Here is a 25310-nt window from a genome sequence, read left to right on the forward strand (position 1 = left end):
GTGACAATGGGACCCGGCCAAGGAGCATGGCACACAGTATCCCATCTAAGAGATGGATGAAGAAAATGTCCTTCTGATGGGTAAACTGTCAGGACAGAAACTGTTCACACAGCATTTGAACCAAGTTCTCTCCAGAAGGAGAATACCGTCATGTGCTTAATGAACAGGACCCTGGTCCCCTGGAAGAATGAACCCACCCTGGGAGTCTGAGCAGTTTCTTACGCAGCACACTGCAGACTTGGAATGTACTCTGAATTGCTCTAATGCTCTGTAGATGTGGAATTTAAAGTATTAGAATAAGACCACAGGCTTATTCCAGCTGGTATGAAAAAAAAATTATCAGTGCTGTCACTGGGTTTCGTTAGAGAAACACTTATTGAAAACATTATGGAACGTTTCTGGAAACCGCACCTTACTTGGCATTACTCTGAGTATTAAGGACACAGCAGTTCGCAAGACCATTTTGCCTTCGCAGTACTTAGGCTCTGGTGAGATAAATGTTTAACCTAAGAGATTCCTGGGGCAGAAGATCTCAGCAGCTTTGGGATCGAGAGCAACTTCTCACAGTCCTAAAACCTGAGATCAGCAAACACTTGTGTTGATATAACCACAAAATCCCAGCAGCAGCAACAGTCCCTCTCTGCCAGGAATGTCCCAATTGTCTTATGCAAGGTCTAGCGCAGGGGCTTCAACCACAGGTGCCCACAGGGGCGTGCCTGTCCTGACCCAGGGAAGTTGGTGGGTGGGCGAGGTGGGGGCAGGACCCCCCAGGCCTCCCCTGACAGGCACAGCCACAACAGCAGTGGGAATGCAAATAACCTTGCATTCACGAACTTCCAGTTTCTCAAAGGGAGCCACAGACCTCATATGAAGAATACAAGAACATCCTGAGGACACAACAAATACTCCAGCAGGTCAGATATAGCCCGTGACAGTTTGTGACCTTTATAAATAAATAGTAGAGAAAAAATGTAGAGGGCTTTTAGCCATGAATATGATGTTTATGGGCTCAAGACATAAACCACTGATCACACTATAAATTAGAGGCACACTGATTGTTGGAATGTGAATGTGTGTCTTTTAACTGGAAAAACTATGACTGTTAAGAGTTACTCACTGATAGCCCCGGAGAGCCTTCAGCACCAGGAGGGCCTGGGTCACCTTTTTCTCCAAGCCGGCCAGGGAGCCCCAAGTCCCCTTTACTCCCTGGCCTTCCGGGAAGTCCTGGAGAGCCAGGGTGGCCCACGGGACCAGGCTTGCAGGCACAGGCTCCTTTGTTTCCTAGACAGAAGATAAAAGGCAGATTTGTCATATTTCCCAGATAAAATCCCCAATAAGGGCTTGATTATACAAGAACAATAGCACGAATAAAGAGCAAAAAGAGTCTGATGTGGACAATCGTTGAGCAGACGGCGAATGCTAACATGCAGTGTGGGGGCTGGGGCCCTGCACGGGGCACCGCAGGCCACGTGGGGTGCGTGGGTCATTTCTAAACACATGGAGGGTTTCATTCCCTAATGCACTCATCCTGACAAATTCCAGGGGAATAGCTGATATCCGATTCTACTGAAGAAACTTTAAATATAAGAACATTTTTACTTTTAAAAGTTTTAATGTCTCTTGTTTGGTTCCTGCCGAGGAAACTAAAAAACTAATCGGTTAGAGCATAAACCTGGAACAGTGTTGATCGCATTGCATATTACAATTGATAATTCACCACATTTTCTAATCGTCAGGGCTCTTAGTTGTAAAAAGGCAGTCAGACTCCTCATCTGCGCGGACGCTCTCATACCCACCCCGATTGGGTTGTGCAGAAAGGCTTCGAACAATTTAGAGGGGAGAAACAGAGTGATAGGCATTTGATAAGTCTGGGCCCCACAGAAATAAAGTATCAATCCTGTCCTATCTTTGTCACACTCAAGGAATCAAGAGGACCTTGTGCGCTGAGTCACCACTTTGAGGCAAATTTCATGGCAGCTAAGTGTTTTCTTTATATTCTAAGACACAGGATTTGCCTTTTCGGTGACTTTAATCACATCACAACACATAATGAAATGAGTGCTCATAGAGGGTGATTAAGGTGAGTAAGAAATCTGGATGAAATGCCACATTGTACGTCTCAGAAACGCCCCCCAACCCTCCTGATGTGGTTTTCTTCTGGAAATTCCACCTTGGATGCGTACTTGCCTTTTTCTCCTTTGGAGCCTCTTCTTCCTGGAGGACCCACTTTGCCTTTCATTCCCTCAGGTCCCGGTTGCCCAGCGCTACAGTACATCACTGTACAATGGGACAGGGAGGGAGGAGAGAATCACGTAATTTTTGTGACTGTCTTGTATAGAACATGCGTCTCTTGCAATCACTTAACTGCTGGTTATTAGTAAGTTCAGTGTAAACACTGAATAGTTATGTAAACCAAAATCATGGCAAATGTTGTGTTGTAGGTTGTGGGAGTGGAAAACGTGCACGTGTGTGGGTAGGGTGGTGGTGAGCCCAACTCGTCTTCTGTAATGGAAAGTGAAAAGATAGTGCACAAACTGAAAAATAAGAAACAACAATGCAAGGACATCGAATGGTAGTATAGAGGCAAAGAACAAAAGAGCCAACAAAATGAGTTGAAATAATTGCCCCTGGAAAGGAATGATTAGGAAAAGGGTTTGCCTGGGAATTCAGTTCTTCATAACAGGCCCCATAGAACAGTTTGACTTATAAACCAGGTCCATATATAACTCTGATAAAAATTAAAACTACATTTAAAAAATTAAAAATTGCATTAATTTACAAAATTCTGTCATTTACACTTAAACTCCCAAATGATCACACATACTTTCATTAATGTGACAGTCCAACCTTTGTTTATTTATTATAAGAGTTTTCATATTATTAGCTCCTTATGAAATACTACATAACTGTTTAAGTATTTAGAAAGTTACGCTTTCTGAATGACACTGCAAATATCAAATGCAGCATAAATGCTTGCGAATGTGAATGAGAAGTTCTTTACCATCTGATCCTGGGAGTCCCGGCAGCCCTGGTGTTCCAGGCGGGCCAGGTGGTCCCGGCTCCCCTGGTTTTCCTGGAGCAGAATCGGGTCTCCCAGGAATCCCGGCGGCCCCTGGAGCCCCTGGATGACCAGGAATCCCCTGTGGCCCAGGGGGCCCTATCATGCCTGCAAGAGAAATCAGGAATAAAAACCACATGTACTCTCAAAATAAACGTTTCTGTAGAAAAAGTCAAAATCAGTACATTCTTCCTTCAGGTCATGGAATTTTTTTTAAAGGAAAAATGGATGGAGTTGGAGTATGTTATGCTAAGTGAAATAAGCCAGACACAGAAAGAGAAACACTGTATGATCTCACTCATATGCGGGATCCAAAATAGTCAAACTCATAGAAGCAAATGGTAGAATTGTGGTTGGCGGGGCTGGAGGACCAGGGCAATGGGCTGATGTTGGTCAAATGGTACAAAGTCTCAGTTACGCAAGATGAACAAGTTCCAGAGATCTGATGTACAGCATGAGGGTGATAGTTAACAATACTGTATTGTATATTTGAAACTTGCTAAGAGGATAGATCTAAAATTAAACCTTTGGTGAGAATTCAACAAGTGAAAAAAAAAATAATAAAAAAAAGAAAAAAATAAAATAAAATAAAATTAAACCTTTCACCACACATATACATACACATGCAAATGATAACTATGCAGATGAGAGATAATTAGCTGGAATATGGTGATCGTTTCACAATGTCACTTATATCAGAATATCGAGTTGTATACCTTAAAGATAAACAATTTTAACATGTCAATGATATCTTAATAAAGTTACCTTTTAAAAAAAAATCTGCTCTAGATGGTAGTGCTCAGAAGAAGTAGAAAGAAATATGAAAAGCTTTCTTTCCCACAAAGCATATTACTGGCTAGAAAGCAGAAGTTATATCATCATAATAAAATGCATTAAAAGAAAAAAAATGTAGCTCAAAAATAATCGAACATCCCAGCCATTAAAATATCTTGCCTCTTTTGAAACAAGCACACACATGGAAACAAATGGGTTTGGGGAATCAGGTTTTTTTTTTTACCTTTTCCCTGTTCTTTAGGGTTATTGGGAAAGAAATTTTTTTCATTTAATTAAAATCATTATTTTTTTAATCTTTCCACTTTCACCTTGAAAACTTGGTAAAAATAAACTGAATAAACATATTTACACACTTAATGGATAAAAATATAGACTCACATAAATTATCTATACAGGACATAAGATGATTTCATAGCAACCCAAGTTAGTGGGGAAGGATACAGGTGCCAGGTTTGAGCCTGGCCTCTCCCTCCATAGCAGGGGACCTTAAGTAGGTTATTTAACTTATTGAATTCTCTGTAGATACCTCAGAGGCCTACTATGAGAATTAAATAAAATAATCCAAGTAAGGAGCTTAGTGTGATATCCAGCAACAGCACATGCTCCGTGAATGTTCAGATGTTCAGCATGTTCAGGTGAGGTCAAAATGAGTGATGCAACAGCTGGTAAATACCGCTTCCCCTGACATCCTACTCCCCTTGCTGGTGTCTTTGGCTTGAAGACAGCTAGAAGCCTTCCCATGAGAGTGACCACTTCTCAAAGCTGCTTCCTCCTAAGTATGCCTGGTTCCCAGACCCTCTCTGTGGAAGATTGTATTTTTTCAAAGATGGCTGCCAGGTAATGTGTTCCCTCCCTTTGAACGTGGCCATTAGAAATGAGACATTTGAGACTGGAGCCCTCACCTATGTGAGCAATCTCACTACTCTGAAGCCACCGTGTTGTAAGGAAGCCTAAATTAAGTACAGAGCCCTCGCAGGGAGGCTCTAAGACTCTACGAAAACTCTTAGAGATGCCCAGCCAGGCCTCCTCTTCCAGTTCCAGGCCCTGTGTGGCTACCACTTTAATAAAATCCCTGCACCACAGCTGCTCAATCTAGCCCCTCCTGAACTCCTGAACTGCAGCAAAAGTGAGGGGCAACACACTGATTGCTGTTGTTTCAAACCACTGGGTTTTAGGAAATTGGTTTGGCAAGAGATAACTGAAAGCCTATTAGTAATCAGTAATGTATCATGCTCATTAAATTAATGGCTGTCATTATTGTGTCCATATGTGCTGGGGCTTCACATATATTTACAGACATTATCTTTACTCCTCAGCCCTGCAAAGTTTATACCTTATGGATAAGGCACAGAAAGTTTAGGCCAAAGACTGGTAATAATAATGATAATGGCTAACACATTGAGCTTTTATTATATGCAGGCTGTGGTCTAAGGACTGTACACATACAACTTTTTTCAACCCTAACAAGACTTCATTTTATCGATGAGAAAACTGAGGCAGAGAGAGGTTAAATAAATGCTCACACAGCCTGCAAGCAGCAGAAACTGAAGTGTTTCTGGTTCATAATGTGAACTCCTAAGTGTTTCACTAACCTACACTATACTATGTGGCCTCCACCAAGTGACAGGGTAAGATTCAATTACAAGTGCCTGACTCTGAAACCCTGCTTATCCCATGGTAAATAGTATAGATAATTACCAAATAAAACATGTATAATAAGGATTATATACACTAGTATACTTAGAACAAAAGGAAAATGTGCCCCTGTGGATTTGGCTGTCACCTTGTCTTCATGCCATTCCTAAGACCTGACTTGGATTTTCTACAATTGGTCGTTGCATGGACTTGGCTGCTGCCTTGTCCCACTGCCAGGGAGAACGCTTCCCCATGTTCCAACAAGGAGAATGCGTTGCAATGGATGGCATATTGCAGTACTGACCACCCAATAGTAGAGCATGAAATCAAGGGAGCAAGTTGTGGCCAGCATTTAAATTTTTTTTTTTCCAAAAGAAATGAATGGAATAGAAAATAAGCACATCATATACCAAAAAAGTATTATTTTGTGGAATTGGTATCTCAATAATCTGTATCTGTGGATGCATATATATGTTTGTGTAATGTAATATAAATGTAATACAAAATAAAATGCTTTTCTTACTGCAGCTCATTGTCAAGATTTAAAAGCCACTGGGTCAATTCACTTTTAAAAAACGTGTGGAACTAAAAAGTAAAAAAAAAAAAAAGAAAGCTTGTGGAACCAAGAGGCTTCCTGGGTTTGAATCTACTAGAGAAACTTGTTACTCACTTTCACTTGGTTTTGATTTTAACCTGCTGGAGATACTCTTTTATCATAAATAAGCCCAAAAGGAAACATCTAAGACCAGAACTCAGTGCTTTCTGACCAACAGAATACTCCATATGATTTCTATAATATTGGGTCAGCGAAGCTAAGGTTTTACTATCTCAAGATTAAATTAATTAAACAAAGCTTTACTACCTTTATGGTCATCAGATTCTGAAGTGGAAAATAGATTCCTGGAAGATTACACATGAATTTTGTAGTTAACAGTTGAATATCTCAGGAAACTTCTCATTCCTTCTCAATAAATATGACAAGAGACACAGACTGGATAAAATTATATTTATTCCAGACTTTTCTCCTCACAGGTTTAATCAGTTCTCCTGGATTCACTGATGGCAAATATCCTCCACAATTTTCATTCCTAATCTTGCTAGGAATATCACCCAGCACAGCACTTGAAGTGGTGCAAAGTCCTTATGCCAAGAGGACTCTTTCCCAGTTTTTTTTAAATAAAATCTCACTGTGACCTATAGTTTTCCTGTTTTTGTTTTTATTTTGTGTGTGTGAGGGGTAGAGTCTTTTTTTTTTTTTTTTTTTTTTTTTTGTAAGTCAGGCTGAATCAAAGTTTTTTTTAAATCATAATTTTCATTTCCACACTTCATGTAGGAAATTTAAATTCAAGCCTAAAGATGAGGGAGATGAGATAAATTTTACAAGTAAATTATCAACAGGAAGAGCTCTCCAGGAGGGTGGAAAAACATGGGGAAACACTCTAATCCCAGTGGCGGTTTCCAAACCCTATCTTCATGTAATAATTTTGTGGAAGGCCTGTTACACATACATATTCCTAACAACACTCCTGCAATATTGATTGAATATTTCTGAGGTGCAGCTGAGAAATCTGCATTCCTTCCAAATAAGTGATTGATTGCTTTGAGTTCAGTGGTTCATAACCCTGGCTCTGTATTAGAAATATAGTACCATGTTGCAGTTGGGAAAGAAAGATGAAAGAAGAGGAGAGGGGAGGGGAGGGGAGGGGAGGGGAGGGGAGGAAGAAAGAAAAAAAGAAAAGAAAGAGATAAAAGAGAGGAAGGGAGGGAGGGAGGGAAGAAAAAGGAAAAGAAAGATTTTAAATACAGGAGAGTTTTCACAATAGCAGATGCCTGGGCCCATCAGCCACAGGCTCCAGCATTCTTGGTCTGGGTGAGCACAGGCATCAGCATTTTTTTAAGAACACTCCTAAGGTGATTTCAGTAACACCTACAGTTGAGAACGGCTGGAAGATGCTGCAGGAAATCCAGCACATAAAAGCCATCGCATCCCTACCTGCACAGGCTTCCCCTGGTCTGCCCGAGGGACCTGGGGGGCCAGGTGGTCCAACATCCCCCATTTCTCCATAGGGGCCAGGGAACCCGGGGTCCCCTGGGGGACCTGCCAAAGATAACGACACATGTGAATAAACAAATGTATACACACATTTTAAAATTCAGACACAAGTACTTTTTTTTCAGCATATTACGGGGATACAAATGTTTATCAGGCATCCTCAAACTCTGGCCCGCGAGCCACATGCAGGTGTTTTTGCCCATTTGCTTTTTATTTCAAAATAAGATATGTGCAGTGTGCATAGGAATTTGTTCATAGTTTTTTTTTTGTTTTTTTTTTTTGAGAAAGAGTCTCACTCAGTTGCCCAGGCTAGAGTGCCGTGGTGTCAGCCTAGCTCGCAGCAACCTCAATATCCTGGGCTCAAGCAATCCTACTGCCTCGGCCTCCTGAGTAGCTGGGACTACAGGCATGCGCCACCATGCCTGGCTAATTTTTTTTTCTATATATTTTTAGTTGGCCAATTCATTTCGTTCTATTTTTTTGTAGAGACGGGGTCTCGCTCTTGCTCAGGCTGGTTTCGAACTCCTAACCTTGAGCGATCCTGCCTTGGCCTCCCAGAGTGCTAGGATTACAGGTGTGAGCCACCGCGCCCGGCCTGATCATAGTTTTTTTTAAACTATCGTCAGGCCTTCCAACGGTCTGAGGGACAGTGAACTGGCCCCCTGTTTAAACAGTTTGAGGACCCCTGGTTTAGGTGATGTATGTTGCCTTGCCCCCCCCCCCGTCAGAGCTTCAAGCATGTCCAACTCCCAGATGGTGCACATCGCACTCATTATGTGTGTATATACCTATCTCCTCCTCCCCCCAGATATTGCACCTCCTGTATTTTCCTGGATAGAGCTGGAATTACTCTCTGTGAGTAATTCCACACACAATTACTTTCTGTGAGGCTCGGGAAAGTGTAATCAGGAAACTCTTCAGCGGTTTCCCACCACATTTAAAATGGTGTTTCTTAGATTTGAACCCTTTCGGCTGCCTCTCCTCTGCAGTGTAGCACTTTGCTCCACTTGAATTGGGACACTCTTTTCTTTGTGGCAGTATCTTGGTAGGTGTTAGTCAAGTAGTTTTATGTATTTTATAACAATAAAAAAAAACTACTTTCTGAAAAGCCCAGCATACAGTTTACGTACCGAAAGAAAATTTGATGTCTTGTGCTGATAGTGATGAACTAAGATTAGTCTCTATCTACACGTGTCCAGTAAGTTCGTGAATTTAGCCTGCCTGGTGTGTGAGCTATGGAAACACTGGACTATTCTCTTCTGTGTGGGCCACTCAAATCCCATTTCCACACAAGTCATGGAGAAACGGAAGGGAACACAAACCTTTGCGTGGAAAAGGAGGAGTTACCAAAACACCGGGGGGTCCTGGGTGCCCGCGGTCTCCTGGGTCCCCCTGAAATCAGGCATTCATTCACTTTTTGAAGAAATATTAATATTTTATCCATGTTTTCTGACATTAAACATAGTAGAAGGACCATGTTCACATTTATATAAGAAGCAAAGATTACAGGCTGACCAGAGACAAGAATAGTTTATGGAATTCTAGGGGGAATGAAGATGCATCCAATTGCCTAACCACAAGTAGCAGAAATCAACAGCCAACTCCAACAAAATTACCCAATGCACATAAATTAGATAACTCTGAAGTCATCAAGTTTCTTAGATACACTACAAGCACTAATGTCTAACTTGGCACTCTACAACAAACAGCTTATTCACCTAGCAAGGTCTGAATTTACATTTTATTTTAGCAGCAAATATTGTCCCCTTTAGTTGTGTCCCCTTAATGCTACCATGGTTTGTCCTGAGCAATTGCCAGGTGTGAGGTCACAGAGGTTACAAAGGAAAGAAAAAAAGTGCAGTGGTGTTGAAAGTAGACAGCTCTTGAAGACCCCCTCTGTTTTTAATCTCAATACTATGTGAGCCCAGGGAATTTCTGAAACTTTCATTATTATTCACCTTCAAAAGTATTGTTTCTCAAATGTAAAACATAATTATGCTTAATAGGATATTGATATGATAATATAATCATGCATAATAATCACAACATGCATTAAAATAATATACAGTCAGTCTTTCGAGGATTCTACATTTGTAGATTCAACAAACTGCAGGTATAAAATATTATTAAAAAATAAAAAATAAAAATACAACAATAAAAATAATATGAATTTGAAAACGACACATTGTGACAACTATTTACATAGCATTTCACATTGTATCAGATATTATAAGTACATAGAGCTGATGTAAAGTATAGGGTAGAATGTATGTAAGTTATTTGCAAAAACTATTTCATTTTATATAAGAGACATGAGCATCTGCAGAATCTGGTATACTGGGGTTTCTGAAACCAATCTCTGTGGACACTGAGGGACAACTGTATACAAAGTTGACTCTGTCTCTTTTGAAAAATTACTTCTTCGATGATTGTTTGAAATACTTTAAAAAGTAAATTAAATAACTTCAGGTATATAAAACTTTATTAGGATATACTCAAATAGGCTCATAATTTTACCTTTGGCCCGAGAAATCCAAATAGCCCAGGATCCCCCACCAGTCCTGGTTCTCCCTACAAACAAGCACAAACATGCCTTTAAAAAAAAAAATGTGATTGGGTGACAAACTACCTCATTTTCATTTAGCTTGAACAACACATGTTCACGGAGACTCTGTGCAAAGTCCTAGCACTGTTGTTGGGTTGCATTAGATAGTTTTGTGCTTCAGGTTTTGCAATTGCTGCTAAATCCTGCAATCCATAAAATGGATATGTCTGCCTTTCCAATTATTGTGTCTGCACGCAATAGTACTTCTGAATGATTCAAATATTGCATTTACTAATGAAAATGTATTTATTACCTCTATAATGGTGTACATTTACCTTTAATCCTGGAAAACCTGGAGATCCATAGGAACCAGGGTCACCCTGATAAATTCACAAAAATCAGCACAAGCAGAATTAAATCAAAATGCATAAACCAGCTCAACACATCATTTTTCACCTTATCGGATTGTTCCACGGATATTTAGTTTTGTTTGCAAAGGTGGCTGAATAAATAGGAAATAAATATAAAATAGATTCCATTTCTTTACATTTGCTACTTGAAGTGATCTTTATTCTTATTCAAAAAGTTCATGTCATTGCCAGTGTTTTAATGAAGAACGTATTTTTGTTGTTGCTGCTCTTCCAAATTTAATTTACTTAACTTAATGCTTTTACTGGGCCAACTATCTTTGAAATCAAGACAATATAATTTGTCTAGAAATTAATAGTTGTTCTGTGCATCAACAGCAATGAAAATGACCATGGAAGACAACATTGCTCCAATGTACTAAATCTAGAGCCAAATAAGCTCAATGCGTATGCCAGCTGGGGTCTGGCCTCCATGGAGACTCTATAAATGGGCAGCCCATCAGTGACATGTGTGGTGATGTTTGCACTTGACACTGTGTTTTTTTCCTAGTTACTGTCCCTAGATCAACATATTATTTTATCAAATAGGATTAAATTAACTATTCCAAGACACTGTCATGCTGACATTGACCTGGATAAGGAGATGCCACAGTCCTGTTACTTGTTCCCAATTCTTCTATCCTCTGCTTGCCTGTTTTATCTAAATGGTGTCAACAGAAGGGATGCTCTTGGACATTCATCTATTACACAACTCTTGTCCAAAATATCTTAATCTTAAAAGTAAAGATATTCTCCACTTCTGAGCTCTCAAAAATACTGATCTAGTCTTCTAAAACTGTGAAAGAGAAAAGCCTCCAAATTCACTGAAGTTAATGACAAAGGATCCTTACCCGAGGCCCTGGGAATCCAGGAATACCTTTCTCTCCTTTTGCTCCAATACCAGGTTCTCCCTTTAAGAGATGACAACAATCACAGGTGTTCAAGCAACCATATTTCAGCAAGAGGGAAAGCAAAAACAAAATGAGAAAGAAAGATTTTTGCCAGCAGCTTAAAGAAAGCAACTACTTTAGAATAGTGGCCTCATCAGATTATGACAAGAGTGAAAAACTACTGTAATATATAGTAGAATTTAAGGAAATGATAAAGACCACGTGAAATAACATTTTAAAATCAGATAGCACATCACACAAATCAAGAAAAAAGAGGTACTTAAATAAACTACCTTGGGTCCTGGTGGTCCTGGCAATCCAATCACTCCAGGACTTCCTTTTATACCCTAAAAATCACAATGAATATAATCTGATTTATTCTTATTATTTAATATATTGGATTCTGTCTCTTTCAGAAATCATCTATTTTGATAATCTGTTTTACTTGTTTTTAAATAAAGGATTACTCTTCAAGTGTCCTGATTAGCAACTAAGGGCTAAGCACACATATACACCTGACACTATCTGGCCAGCTCTCTGCATGAGAGGTGCAGGGGCACAGGTGTGCACCACCATGGAGCCAGGGCAGCAGGTGCACATTGGGAATGCAGCCATTGAAACACGTGGCTCATTTTGAGCAAGGTAGAGAAATTTAACCTGGTAATTAAAAAGTGACAACAGAATCTGCATGTGACATCAGTAATAGCACTGGAGGCTGACAGAGGGATTAATACTTGCCAAGAGTCCATTAAGTGCCCAGCTCAATGCATTTGTTAGCTTTTCGGTGACCAAAACATCAAACCCATCTATAACATCTAAAGGACAACCAGGCTTCCAGTGGGCTTTTCAGTCCACACAGCAAAACCTTACCGGGGCACTATAGTATGGACGACATGTCACAGTTTAGCAGCCTGAGCTAGGTCTGCCACTCAGCAGCCGGGTAAACTTGAGAACACTGGTAGCTTTCCAAGCCTCATTTTTCAACTCTGTACAATGGGGCTAATCACAGGACTGACTGTTAAGGTAGGTTTCAGACTAGTGCAGAGATGCGTATAAAGACCTTAGCACTTCGCTGCCATAGGTGCATGTTCAGAAAATGTTTTCTACTGCTACTTTACCAAGATAACATGGATTTGGATATTACCTTTTCTCCTTTATAGAGAGAAAAATCAGGTGGCTCTATCAACAGGGTGGGTCCAGGAGAACCTTGCTGGCCAATTTCGCCCTTTTAAAAAAAGAAAGGTAATAGGAATTTCATATTAATTTATGTTTTGAATATTTTTACCCATGTATTGTGGTGCAATGCTTCCCATCCTGTGTGTCATGGATTTAAAATATAAGTCACGGCAAGTACATCATGTAATTTGAAATATTTATAGTTTTTCTTATTAAAATGTAACACATACTTAGTGTTGAAAATAAATTTAAAAACTAAAAATGATCCTTAATCCTATCATCCAGAGATAATTTGTATTAAAGCTTTGGTATAGTTCTTTGTGATATGTGTGTTCATATGTGTACATGTATGTATACATATGTATGTATATGTGCATATATGTGAATAAATGGTTTGTTAAATGTATTTGAAAATATACTATAATGAGAATACTATATGATAAATGTATAAACAATTAAAAATCCATATCATATCTTATTAAAATTTTAAATTTTAAAATAATTTTATATTTTTTAACCATATTTTATGAGTATCTTCCTATTATACTATTAATAAAAATGCTTTAAAATCTTGATTTTTAATGCTGATATAATAATCTATCATAAGAATGTGCTATGATTTACTCTACTCTGGTTAGATTTGGATTATTTCTATTTACTGTCAAAAAGATTTAGGTTATTTCTAATGTATTTTTAATAATATTTTAAAACTGTATATAAAATAATTAGTCAAAAGTTTTTATGTATGTCATTATAGATGTTATTCTTCTGGAGAAAAGAATGTTCCTTGAATGGATCTTGTCATAATATAACCATAAATTATTACCCTTAATTAGAAGGTAATTTTTTATACTTTTCTGAATATTACTATTATTCTACACTTAAAATTATCTTTCCTCTTTGTCATAGTTAAGAACAGGCTGCAGGGCAGGCCACCTGTGTTTGCAAACCAGGCCCTCATTGGCTCTTTCACTTTGGGCAAATTCCTTAAAATTTCTCTAGGCCTTGGTTTCCTTAACTTCTCTAAACTTCACTTTTCTTCTTTGTGAAAAGGAGATTATAATATTCTCTACCTCAAGACATGGATTTTATTGAATAGATAATGCACATAAAATGCTTCCTACATTGAGCAGAACAAAGTAAATTCTCAAATATGCAATTATTAAAACCACCAATGTTTTTAATAGATGGGGTTTTTGGAAAAAGAATACTATTTCAAGTTTAAATGAAAAAATAAAATCAAGAATTCAATTTCTACCTAGACCTGGGAAACTGCAGAATAGTTAGGAGGTTAGGAACATTGTATGGTTTTTTTCTTGATGTATCCCAGTACTTGACACAGTGTTGGTGTAGTAGCTGTTCTAAAAATATCTGTTGCATGAATAAACCATTGAACAAGCACATAAACAACACACGAGTAAATGCATAACATGTATTGTTTAAATAACCACTCTTATTCTTGCAGTTGAGATAAACCTGAACAAAACCCATAAAGGGTGACAAGCAGGAGGCTTCTTCAAAATATTGGTCATATTACTATTTTTAAATATTATAAAAGATATTCAGTGTAGTCAAAAGTACAAGGAAGGAAAACTATGAAGAATTAAATGTAAAAAGTCCATAATTATATCACTTAGGAATGATTAGTAACAACTATTTGGGGCAATGTTTCTTCAAGAGGGTAGGCAAACAAATTCTGAAACATTTGACAGTTCTCCATCAAAATTTCAAAACTATGTTTTAATTCACCAGACAATCTAAAAGAATTAACATAAACACATTTCGGATCATTTGGATGGCCACTGCATAGCCAAATACTTCCAAGTTATTGAGTAGGTGCTCAATATCTATTTGTTCACAGTTGTTGAAAGAGCCATTCGCCTACTGTTGGACATTGAGATTGTTTCCATGTGAGCTTCCACCTTAAATCATTTTTCTAGAGCTTATCCTCACTAAGTGTAATGCTTTAGAAGAGAAGACTTGTGGGTGTTTTGTGGGGGATGGGAGATCATGCGTTGCTAAATGCTCTTGGTTCCTGCTATTTATATTTGCCTTTGTGTTCATATTTATGGGTGGAGTTTACAATTCTCGTGAAATTTGTGAAATGAAGCCAAACAAATCAGCAATTTAACAAAACTGTTACTCTGAACGTAATACATTCTCAAAAAATGTTCGATCTCTATTTACTGGAATGAAATGTGTTACAAAAATTAACTTGGGTTTACTTTTAAATTTTGTCAAAACTGCCATTTTACAGTCAAGGGTAATAGTGCCATAACAATTCAGGAAAGAAAAGTTCTAGCTGTAAAATCGGACAGTGACTATTAATAGGTAATGAACCCAAGTTCAATAACCGGCAGAACAGCCTCCACCACTGGGCGGTGCACACACTTTACCACCTGCTCCTCCAGGCAAGAGGGGATTCTTACCGGGTCGCCCATCTGCCCTTTTACTCCCATACCAGGATTACCCTGAGAAAGAAAAGAAAAGAAATCTAATTGCTTTTGAATTTTAAGAAAAGTAATAAAAGCAATTAAGACTTCTGACTATGAAATTAATCGAAGTTTACCTAATACTTTGGGAAGTCTGATAAGAAGAAAGACACAATACCAACAAACGTCAGTGGGCAGTTATATCACTGTGCAGGGCTCTATTTATGAATCTTACTCATAGCTACCTACCTTCAAACCTGGACTCCCAGGATGGCCCGGAGGTCCCTAAATCAATGGCAAGAAAAAACATAAATCAATCATCAGTCTCAAAAATCAGAATGTTCCTTCTTTGGTTGCCCCCAAGTTCCTATTTAGGAAACCATTAATTTTAAACCATGCATGATAGACTTTCTATCACAGATGACCTGTTGCCATGCATGAGATGATGCCAGTGGCTTATCTCTAGGGACCTTTGCTTCATGGAGTCCCCTGACAAAGGTGGGTGGGTTTTTTCTGGTTCAACATCAACTCTGGGTTTTTAAAGGAACCACATCAACAGTGCTGTACTTACCGCTAACCCTGGCTCTCCGGGATATCCCACAGGGCCCGCCGGTCCTCTTGTACCCCAAGATCCCTAAACATGAAAAAAAATCAGTGCATCCATTACCAAAAGTCATAATCATCTTTTACAGGAAGAGTTGCATGTAATCCCAGATGGATAAAAACTTCTAAAGGCATCAAAGTCTCTGACACATCTACCCTGTTGGAGCATTTTTGACAGCAGCCCTTAAAATGGCATAGAGCTAGAGGCAATGGCACTCTGGCAGGTGAGACAAGTTCCTAGAAATCAATCTGCCTGTTTACAAATAAATCTTATTATAGCAAAAGTATAAAGAAAACTCGTTCCTAGCTACTGCTAAATTTCATATGTTATAATTTTGATATACATCAGGATGCTTTAAAAATATTAATACTAATTAACATTAAGCTATTCGCGTATTTATACTCTTTAATGTATTTTTGAAAGGTGGTCTACGAGATCAATGTGAATAGAAATGTTGTCCTCACTTCGGGATCAAGATGAGTCAGCCACAGACGATTTTCTGCAACAGGTAAGTTGTGGCAAACACACACAAATTGGCAAGAAAAGCTGGCAGCCAGCCAGGCAATCCTGGAAGTGTGCAGAGAGGCCTCCGAGCTCCCCCTGACTCTGCCCACATCAAATGATCTGTGAGTGTGTAATGAAATTGCTTTCTTTAGGGGGATAAACTGGTATTTATTTTAACAGTGACATTGAGGTATCACTTTTTTTTACATGGAATTAAGCTTCAGTAATAGTAAGGAAACCAACCCCGGGAAAATAATTCTGTCACTAGCCAGAAGTGACAAAGCAAAATTATAGGTTAGCGATTAGGTGCAAAATTCCTTTCAATTTTAATCTTGTAAACATTGATAAATTGGAAAGACTAATGTAATCACTGATTTACAAATTTTAGGGAAATAAATATGGAAAGAAGCAAATCATTAACTATAACGCACAAGTACCGATTTGGCAGCCAGAGAGGCAATGCAAAATCATCCCACTTGGCAAATACTATATATGTAGCTGCTAAACAGATGACTTTCCTGAATATTAAGTGGCTGTATGCATACACATGAGTAATGCTGAAATCTCATTAGAAGACTGAAGAGGAAGGTAAAAGGAAGCTTGCTGAGCTTCAAGGACAGCTTTCTGGGCATGAGCTGTAGCATCTTGAAATTCTTAGTAATTTTTGAAAAAGGAACATGCAGTCATTTGCGCTGGGTGAGCCCCACAAATTATGTAGCTGGTCCTGCTGGGACTAACTAAAATCTGCTGTGGCTAGTAGCCTATTTGAAGAGGAAACAGAAGCGCACAACCTGCTCAGGAGACTTACCGGTAAGCCAGGTGGTCCCGGGTCCCCTCTGTCTCCCTGCAATAAATAAGATGCATGGCTTTATAAGGACAATGTTCCTGAAACACAGATTATGTAAAAATAAAAATACACACCAGAATTATTTGGACTTGTCTAACCATGCAGTTTGTTCCATTTTGGGGGTTGAGAAGACACTTGAAGAAAGGGTATATGGAGGTGACTTTCTTTCACTATTCTCATGCTCTGAATTCCCTTTCTACTCAACATAGAAAGATTGCTAGGGTCATGACAACATAGAATCAAGGTGAGATTTTATCTTTCAGTTGAAATTGGTCAAAATTCTCAATCCAGTGGTCCCAATTCCTCACAGTTTACCTGTCTCTGGTCTCGTTGCCATACCTTGCCTTGAGCCCCTTTTGACCACCTTATAGTGTACAAAAAGGGAATTCAGGTGGGAATTCCCTGACACCTGCCTCTGTGTGTTTCCTGCATGGATTTACCTATTTGGAAAAAATAATAATTTTTTAAACCTATCATGATCATATTGCTTACCTGAATACCTTTAATGGCACCTAAAATGAACACTGAATTTCCTTTTTCTCCTTTTTCTCCAGGAAGGCCCTAAAAATAAAATGTTTACTTCAGAGGAAAATAATATATGACAATTTCAATATTCACTGTTCTATATGAAATATTACTCACCAGTAAAATTACCATTATAGTCATACTTAACTAACAGAAGTTTCTTTACCTTCGTCACTATTATTATCCTCCTAAGGTTCTTATATATATTTACTCAATATTCAGTTAAGATCTGGTAAGGAATCTCCTAAGACAGAGTATGTACTAATATATAGTTATTTACTAATTATTCAGCAGTAAACTTGCATTTTCCATCATCATATAAAGCACATGCATTGTTCTTAGAAATAATCAATTTTTCAATTATTAATTTATGCCCTAGAAATAGTAAAATAATAATTTTTATCCATTTCAATACTTATATTCAAAATAGAGCCTATGTATCCTTTGTAACAATACTAACTTCTAAAAACTATAACATGTTCCTTTTGGAAGGTTATTGTATACAGCTGCTAGTTTGCTTAGGGTATTTTTAAAAAATGAATGAAATACTTCAATATATTCTCCTTTCCCCCCATTTTCCTACTTAACATCTTAATATCCTACTTAATATTTTAATATATCTTAACTTGGTTACCACATAAAAATTCTATCATCTTCCTATATCAAGCTCCTATGAAAGACATGCAAATTTCAAAGTTAATCCCTCTTAACGGAGTGCCTGACCTCACTTCTAATGGGAGATACTTAATGATTTTATGGTAAGTTACATCAACAGTTTACTTGAGAAATCAGATTTGCCTATGCAGACAGTCCCGGCTTTGCACAGATCCAATCTGCATAAATTTCAGTACCACAGTTGATTTCAACAACACCAGTGCTCCAACAACATGGTTGAAATTTCAGTTACCGTTATATATTAACTGAGTAACTGCATAACGTGCAACCTTCACTGCTAGCTCTTCAGTCCACAAATCACTACCTAAATAACAGATGTGAATCGTGATCACTGACTGATCACATCTCTTCCGTAGAAGCCTGTTGTCATTGGTTCCTGCGTATTTATTATTCAGAGCACATGCAAACATGCACACACGCACAGCAGAGCTTGTGGTCCTGTTGTTTCCTTATTTCTCAGTGATAAACCCAAATGGCATCTTACAAAAACGAAATGTTGAAAGAGGAAATTGGCCAACAAAACCAAAAATGAAGCAAAGAAATGAAAAAAATGGCAATGCTGGAAGTGAAATTCAAATAGAACATAAATGGAGTTGTAGAGGAAACAGCTGAACATGGGAATACCGACACTGCTGTCATTTGAAAGACGGCAAATATGCAGCCAGAGGAAATTAGAAAAGATGAACACATCAACATAAAACAGCTAACCAGCTGTGATCAAAAGGATGACAATGTCCTGGAGGAAGTGACACGGGAAAAAACTTCACGTTCAAGGAACCCTTAGAGATATTTCACAACACTGGAAATGGTTCCAGGCTTAGAAAGGAGCATGACACTTCACCAAGGCATAGAACACATGTTCACTTAGTCTCATAAGTCATACAATGATAAAGGAAACACTACTGAAACTACTCTTGATAAGTTTTTACAAAGAAATACAACACTTGAGCTCTCAGTATTTCAAATTTCAGTGTACTAAATAAATAGTTTGTTTTCATTACCCTATATGTTTATAACTGACAGTTAGGAAGTGTTCAATGTTTTAACAAAACATTTTAAAGGTCACAGAACAATAGTAATTTTTCTCAATGGTTGATAAGGTTGCTTTGTGTGGTTTCAGCTTACATGGTCATTCTTACATCCTCACATTACTGCGCAAAGTGAGGACTGCCTGTGTATCAAGTGAGTCAAGGGGCAGTAAGTTCCTTTGCAAAAAGACCATTATGACAAGCTTCAGTATCGTGGTCTGTCAGTATGGCATGCTGTGTTAAAACTAATATTAAGAATGCTTGCTCTCTTGAATGTTCATGAATCCAATTTGATGAGCTTAGAAAATGTATATTTGCCAGGCTGCACTTGAGCCTTCAAATGGCCAAGTTGAAGAGCAAAAGGTGGTTGAGAAACTTAACAATGAAAGATGGTGGTTGTTCTTCCTTGGTACCACAATAAAGAGGCGAGTATGGAAATTCTTTCTGAGTTCTGTATTCAGATCAGTTCCTTTAGGACCTGGAGCAAAAGGAAGACTTGTAAGAGACAGCGGGGTGCCTATGGTCATGATGCTAAGAAAGCCTTTTAGAAGGAAACTTAAGAAGTGATATTCAATCAGAGAAGGGGAAATACTAGATAATAGTCATAGAAAAACAATTTTGACAGGCCAAATTATCTCTGATCTTTATTTAAGTGAGAAAAGGAAAAAGAAAAAAGGAGGAAAGGAATATAAGGTGAGTAGTTCTTGCTTAAGTCGTGTTTAAATGAAAGTCCAAAGTTCTGAAGGGAAAAAAAGCCAAGAGCAGCAAAGTTTTCCTCAAGTGCTAGATATTTTCAACTGTTTCTGGACATCAATTCCAAATCTTTTCTAATTTATTTTCTTGAACTACAGGAGCTAGAAAAATAAAAACTACATTACCCAGCCTCCTTTGTAGCTGGGTTTAAATTAGGTTCCACGTACAATGTGGAAGGAAGAAGTGTTGAAGAGATTCTTTTCCTAGTCTGTTGCTGCCAAGCAGGAAAATTTAAGTGTCTGTTCACTATTGTCTAGCCATGGGGGTGAGAGGCAGTGGTTACAGTGCAAGAACAGCTGCCTGACTCTGCATCTCAGCTAAGAGTGAGCCCTTGAAATCAGTAGTCCCATGGTGGCCCCTAAGTTCCACTCCTTCAATTGTTATGATAAGTGCCAAACCCCCTATATCAAAATCCTTTCTGTTTGAAATACCTAGACGGGTTTGTGTTTCTGCAGTGAACTCTAAGTGATAAACAACATAAGTTCTGCTAACTGGTCTCTCAAGTCCTTTATCCCTACTATCCATTCTCTGTACAGCAGCCAGAGATGCCTTAATGAAACATCAATCAGATCATGTTGCTTCTTTCCTTAAAACCCTCCAATGCCTTCACATAACATGGAAGAGAATATCTAGCCTCTTTCCACAGTCTACTAGATCCCACATGTTCTAGGTCCTGTCCGCCTTTCTGTCTTCACCCCCCAGATACCCCTACTTGTTCACAATGCTCCAGGCACACTTGTACTAATTCTGTTTCTTGAACACACCCAGCCTGTTCCCGTGGGGCCTTTTCACTTAAGATTCCTGTCAGGTTGAGCTGTGGGTGTCTTACTGGGAGGCCTCCTGGGCCAGGAGCTCCTCTTCCTCCCGGAAACCCTGGGTCACCTCTTGAGCCATTGTAGCCATCCATGCCAGGCTTGCCTCTGGGTCCAGGAGGCCCTGGGTGCCCCTGCAGAAAACAAAATTGTAAGTGAAGCATTTTTGTAAAAATATCATAACATGAAGATTGTGTAAGATGAATATCCAAATTATGGCAATTATAACTCACAAAGTAAATTGTTTAATTTTGTTAAACTTCATTCTCCACCCAAAAGTGCTACATACCATAGTAAAAATAAAAATTACATTTTTAAAACATATCCAAATTTAAATTAATTTAGTTTGGAATATTCTGGGAGATTTGGGAGGAAACCTTTCTTTAAATCCTTAGAAAGACTCTAATGTATGGTAAAGTCCCCAAATTACTTCTTCCTTCTTCCATTCGATTTTCATATTAGAAATGAGAATATTAAGCTCACTTCCAATGATAGGACTCACCAGCAAATAAAAACTTTCCTATGAGGAATCATGTGTTTCCAAAATATTATACTTTACATAACAAGTATATCTGGATCATATTTTGGAAATTTTTCTCAAACCTGTTTGAAAACCATGCCCTTCAAGTAAAGTGTTTTGCTCTAGGAGTTATTGTACAAAATTGAAATACCAGCACCTTTCTGTGCAGTAAAATGAGAAAACAAAAAAGAGTTTGCCATAAATATGTATATTGCATTATAGTCAGTATATATTATATATAAGCCTATATATAATATCTATTAATACATATATGTTAAAATGTGATTTTAAGGGTTTTGATGAGCACTTCTCATCCCTGTTTTAAAAAATGGAGAAAATTTAGGGATACTTACAGGTATGCCATCCAAACCTGGAAATCCAGGAACACCAGTTGGACCCTAAAATTCCAGAAAATAAAACACACACATAAAAATTACTAAATTATTTCCTCAACTAGCTGATTTACTTGAAAAATTAGGAATTAATGACTCATATTTAAACACCCTTAACAGTCATTGTCACCTATTTTTACATCGATGAGTTTAAAAGCCAACAGTGAGGAATCAACTTTTTGTACTTTTTTTTTATACTTTGGAAGGTAATTTAGCAGTACTGATTGAAATAAAACATACAACATGCTGTAAGCCAGAAATTCAACTTCTCAGAATCTATCCTAGAGTAACAAACTCTTAAATGTAAACACAGGCAATTTATAGTATTTTTTTTTTTTTGCACACCTGCACTACATAAAGTTGGGGTAGAATCTCAAATTTTTATCAATAGGGAATAAACTATACTTTTATCCATACTATGGCATAGTATGGCTATATAATATTTTGAAAGGAATAAGTTCAATCTATATAAACTGATAAGGAACGAATTCTAAGACATATTGTTGAGTGAAAAAAAAAAGATTCAGCGTGATACATATAATATAGTCTCATACAGGTTTTTTTTAAAAGCCACATAACAATATGATTCCTCACTGGGTACAACATGTATTAATATTTAAGTGCATAGGAAAGGTCTAAAAGGTCTTGCTCCTCTGGAAAGGGGCTAGGAATGAGCATGGATTGTTGCAGAGGAGTTCAGATTTAATTTATTATAAGGTACAAGTATGTTCTACTTGTGATTATAAAACCCCAGAGCAGCAGTGCTGGTGAGTGGTTAATGTGAATCTCCACTTACCTTATCTCCTTGGTCCCCTGCTGCTCCAGGAGGGCCACTGTCCCCTCTCATTCCTTTCTCTCCTGGAATCCCGATGGGTCCTGGGGGTCCCAGGGGCCCAATTGGACCCTGTGGCCCTGGGGGTCCTGGCTGACCCTGAGAAGGAACATTAAAAAGAAGGGGAGCATGCCAGATGATTGCAGTCACTTAAATTAAAAAAAAAAAAAGAAGGGGAGCAATTCTCAACCAGTGTCTTTAACACAAATATACAGTTACTCGGGCCTCCAGAAGACTGGAAAATTGGATTTGAGCAAACTTTAATAATAGAAACACAAATGATTGATTTAATACAAAAATAAGAAACCGTGACACTGCCCTTTTCAATCTGAATTTAAGCCATGTGATATATTTTAATTACTGCATGTGCATACATATATACATATATATAGTATGTGTATAGTGTGTGTATGTACACAGAAACACATATATAAACTGATTATAGTTATCTTACTATTTTTCATTCTGTCAGTGACATTTGTAGATCTTGGGCTATTTAGTGAAGCAAGGAACTAAGAAAAATGAAAGTCTTATTATCGTTATGTTAGTGAAACAAGTTAGAGTGGGGAAACTGCCAGATCTTTTATTTACTCCAAACAGCTAATGATTTGTCTGCCTTTTAGGGGAAACATTTCCTTTTTGGCTGCTTTTATCAAATTCCTTGGTCATAATTTGGCATCAGGCTCCCCATGTCACATGATATCTCTGCAGTCTGACTTCCTATGAATGAAAAAGTCACCTCCTGTTTTGGTGAAGGAAGCTTCATGAGCTCAGTGCTTCCCCCGGAACCCAAAGTGGAACATTTTTGGCACCAAAGCATTTTCAGTCTGCTCCCATCCTGCCTTGGTCTCCATCGCATTTGGACGAACTGGCCCACTGAATTAACGTCCAGCCATTGCCTGGTACCAACGGCTACAAATCTCACAGCTCGTTCTACTCTGAAGTGAGGGAATCGAGGTCTGAGGAGTGCCCCGCCTGGGCTCCCCAACAGTGCTCTCTTCTCTGTCCCAGGCTCCTTCCTCTCTGTCTCTCTCTTTCTGTCTCTCTCCCTTCTCGCCCCATTCCCACCCCCCCGGAATCCCTACACACACACAATTCCTTCCAGGACTGCCATTTCAAACGCCGTGGCTTCTAACACCCCCACATGTATGTCTCGGCTCAGACTTCTCTAACTTCCAGATCATGTGCAGCTGCCTCCTTGACATCTGTTTGGATTCAGTGGTACCTCCAGAAGGAGAAGACGATTATTCCAAAATGAGCTTGGTTTTCCCCCCAAATCAATCTGATGCTCCAAAGACCTTCCTCATCCACCCGGTTCCTCAAGCACAAATCCTGGGAGTCAGCCTAGATATTCTTCTTTCTGTTATATTTAAATTTAATCCATGATCAACTCTTATTATTTCTACTTCTGAAGTAGATCTAACACTTGCCCACGTCTCTGTCTCCCCCGTCACTGTCCTGGCCCAGGTGAGCACGTGGGACCACATCACTGTCCTGGCCCAGGTGAGCATGGTGGGACCATGTCACTGTCCTGGCACAGGTGAGCACGGTGGGACCGCGTCACTGTCCTGGCCCAGGTGAGCACATGGGACCACATCACTGTCCTGGCACAGGTGAGCATGGTGGGACCGCGTCACTGTCCTGGCACAGGTGAGCACGGTGGGACCCCGTCACTGTCCTGGCACAGGTGAGCACGTGGGACCACATCACTGTCCTGGAGCAGGCGAGCACGGTGGGACTGTGTCACTGTCCTGGCCCAGGTGAGCGTGGGGGGGGGGGCGCGGGACTATCAGCCCCAGCTTCCTGAGGGCCTCCTAGCTTCCCTTCACTATCCCAGCTTTCTCCACAGAGCCACCAGAGTGGTGTTAAAACAAATCAGATCACAGCATTTTCCTGCTTTCTAAAACCCTTCCTTGTCTTCCCACTGCGTTTAGAGTAGACTGCAGGACACTCCTTTCCCGGCCGCAGATCCCTTCACCCAGCTGCTCACGTTCACCACCTCCCAGCCACGCGGCTCCTCCCATCTCAGACGTTAGCACGCACTTTCCCTCCGGGCTGCTGTCCCCCTCGACCTCAGGCGACTTGGATCTCAGCTCAGGTGCCCTCTCCCCACAGGCCTCTGCTCCACACCCAGGGTGCCGCTGGCCTTGGCCAGGCCAGACACCAGGAGGGGAGAGGGTGTGTCCCTGAGCTTTGGCGTCTGGGGCAGGAGCCCCATAACAACAGCGTAAGAATGTTCACCACACTATTACTTGTAATAGCAGGAAGAACTGGAAATCCTGTGAAAATCCACCGACCTGAGCCTGAGTGAGAAAATTATGGTTCCTCCATCCAGCGAAACACCACACTGCACGCCTGAGTCTGGGTGCCCCAGAAGCAACCCATGGGACAACGGGGCAATGCAGAGTTCATTTGAGAAGCAAAGGGGGAACAGGTAAGGGATGGAGGGTGAGACTCTGGGAGGGGAAGGTGGCTAAGAAAGGTGCAGCGCCAAGTCAGTTACTCCCACCTGGAGCTTCACGTGGGGGGACGAGAGAGTCAGCGTGGAGCACCCATCTCCGCCCCCCATGGGCTGCGGACCCCGTGGTGGGCAGGGAGCGCCTGCTGCCATGTGTGCTTCTAGGGCTTTCCCAAAAGGCCTCAGACAAAGAGATGCAGATGCTGGCAGCCGAGGTCCCCAGAATAGAAGCACTGAAGCAACAGGTGTGAGGGGAACGGGTAGGGCACCAACAGCACGTGCACGCAGCCACTGGAGGGCGCAAATCTATCTGTCTGGGCTGATAAAGCACCCTCGTGATGCTTGTAAGGAAGAAACAGAGTGACTGAG

At 39.6% G+C, this 25310-nt stretch overlaps 1 protein-coding gene across 2 annotated transcripts in view; it reads right to left on the reverse strand.

Annotated features, from left to right (window-relative positions):
• Positions 1 to 25310, reverse strand: part of COL4A4 (collagen type IV alpha 4 chain) — a 119589-nt gene that overhangs the window by 54831 nt on the left and 39448 nt on the right. For both annotated transcript variants that reach the window (XM_076005995.1, XM_076005994.1), the window contains exons 5-22: positions 22448 to 22582; positions 21613 to 21657; positions 20757 to 20873; positions 17439 to 17507; positions 16908 to 16943; positions 15563 to 15625; positions 15241 to 15276; positions 14989 to 15030; positions 12528 to 12608; positions 11677 to 11730; positions 11345 to 11404; positions 10422 to 10466; positions 10059 to 10112; positions 8864 to 8933; positions 7482 to 7586; positions 3002 to 3166; positions 2188 to 2277; positions 1118 to 1281 (exon numbers count right to left, since the gene is read on the reverse strand). In XM_076005995.1, the coding sequence (XP_075862110.1) occupies positions 1118 to 1281; positions 2188 to 2277; positions 3002 to 3166; positions 7482 to 7586; positions 8864 to 8933; positions 10059 to 10112; positions 10422 to 10466; positions 11345 to 11404; positions 11677 to 11730; positions 12528 to 12608; positions 14989 to 15030; positions 15241 to 15276; positions 15563 to 15625; positions 16908 to 16943; positions 17439 to 17507; positions 20757 to 20873; positions 21613 to 21657; positions 22448 to 22582 (1431 nt within the window). The remainder of the gene's footprint in view (positions 1 to 1117; positions 1282 to 2187; positions 2278 to 3001; positions 3167 to 7481; positions 7587 to 8863; positions 8934 to 10058; positions 10113 to 10421; positions 10467 to 11344; positions 11405 to 11676; positions 11731 to 12527; positions 12609 to 14988; positions 15031 to 15240; positions 15277 to 15562; positions 15626 to 16907; positions 16944 to 17438; positions 17508 to 20756; positions 20874 to 21612; positions 21658 to 22447; positions 22583 to 25310) is intronic.

The sequence above is a fragment of the Microcebus murinus genome, chromosome 8 (assembly GCF_040939455.1).
Source record: "Microcebus murinus isolate Inina chromosome 8, M.murinus_Inina_mat1.0, whole genome shotgun sequence".
Classification (NCBI taxonomy): Eukaryota; Metazoa; Chordata; class Mammalia; order Primates; family Cheirogaleidae; genus Microcebus; species Microcebus murinus.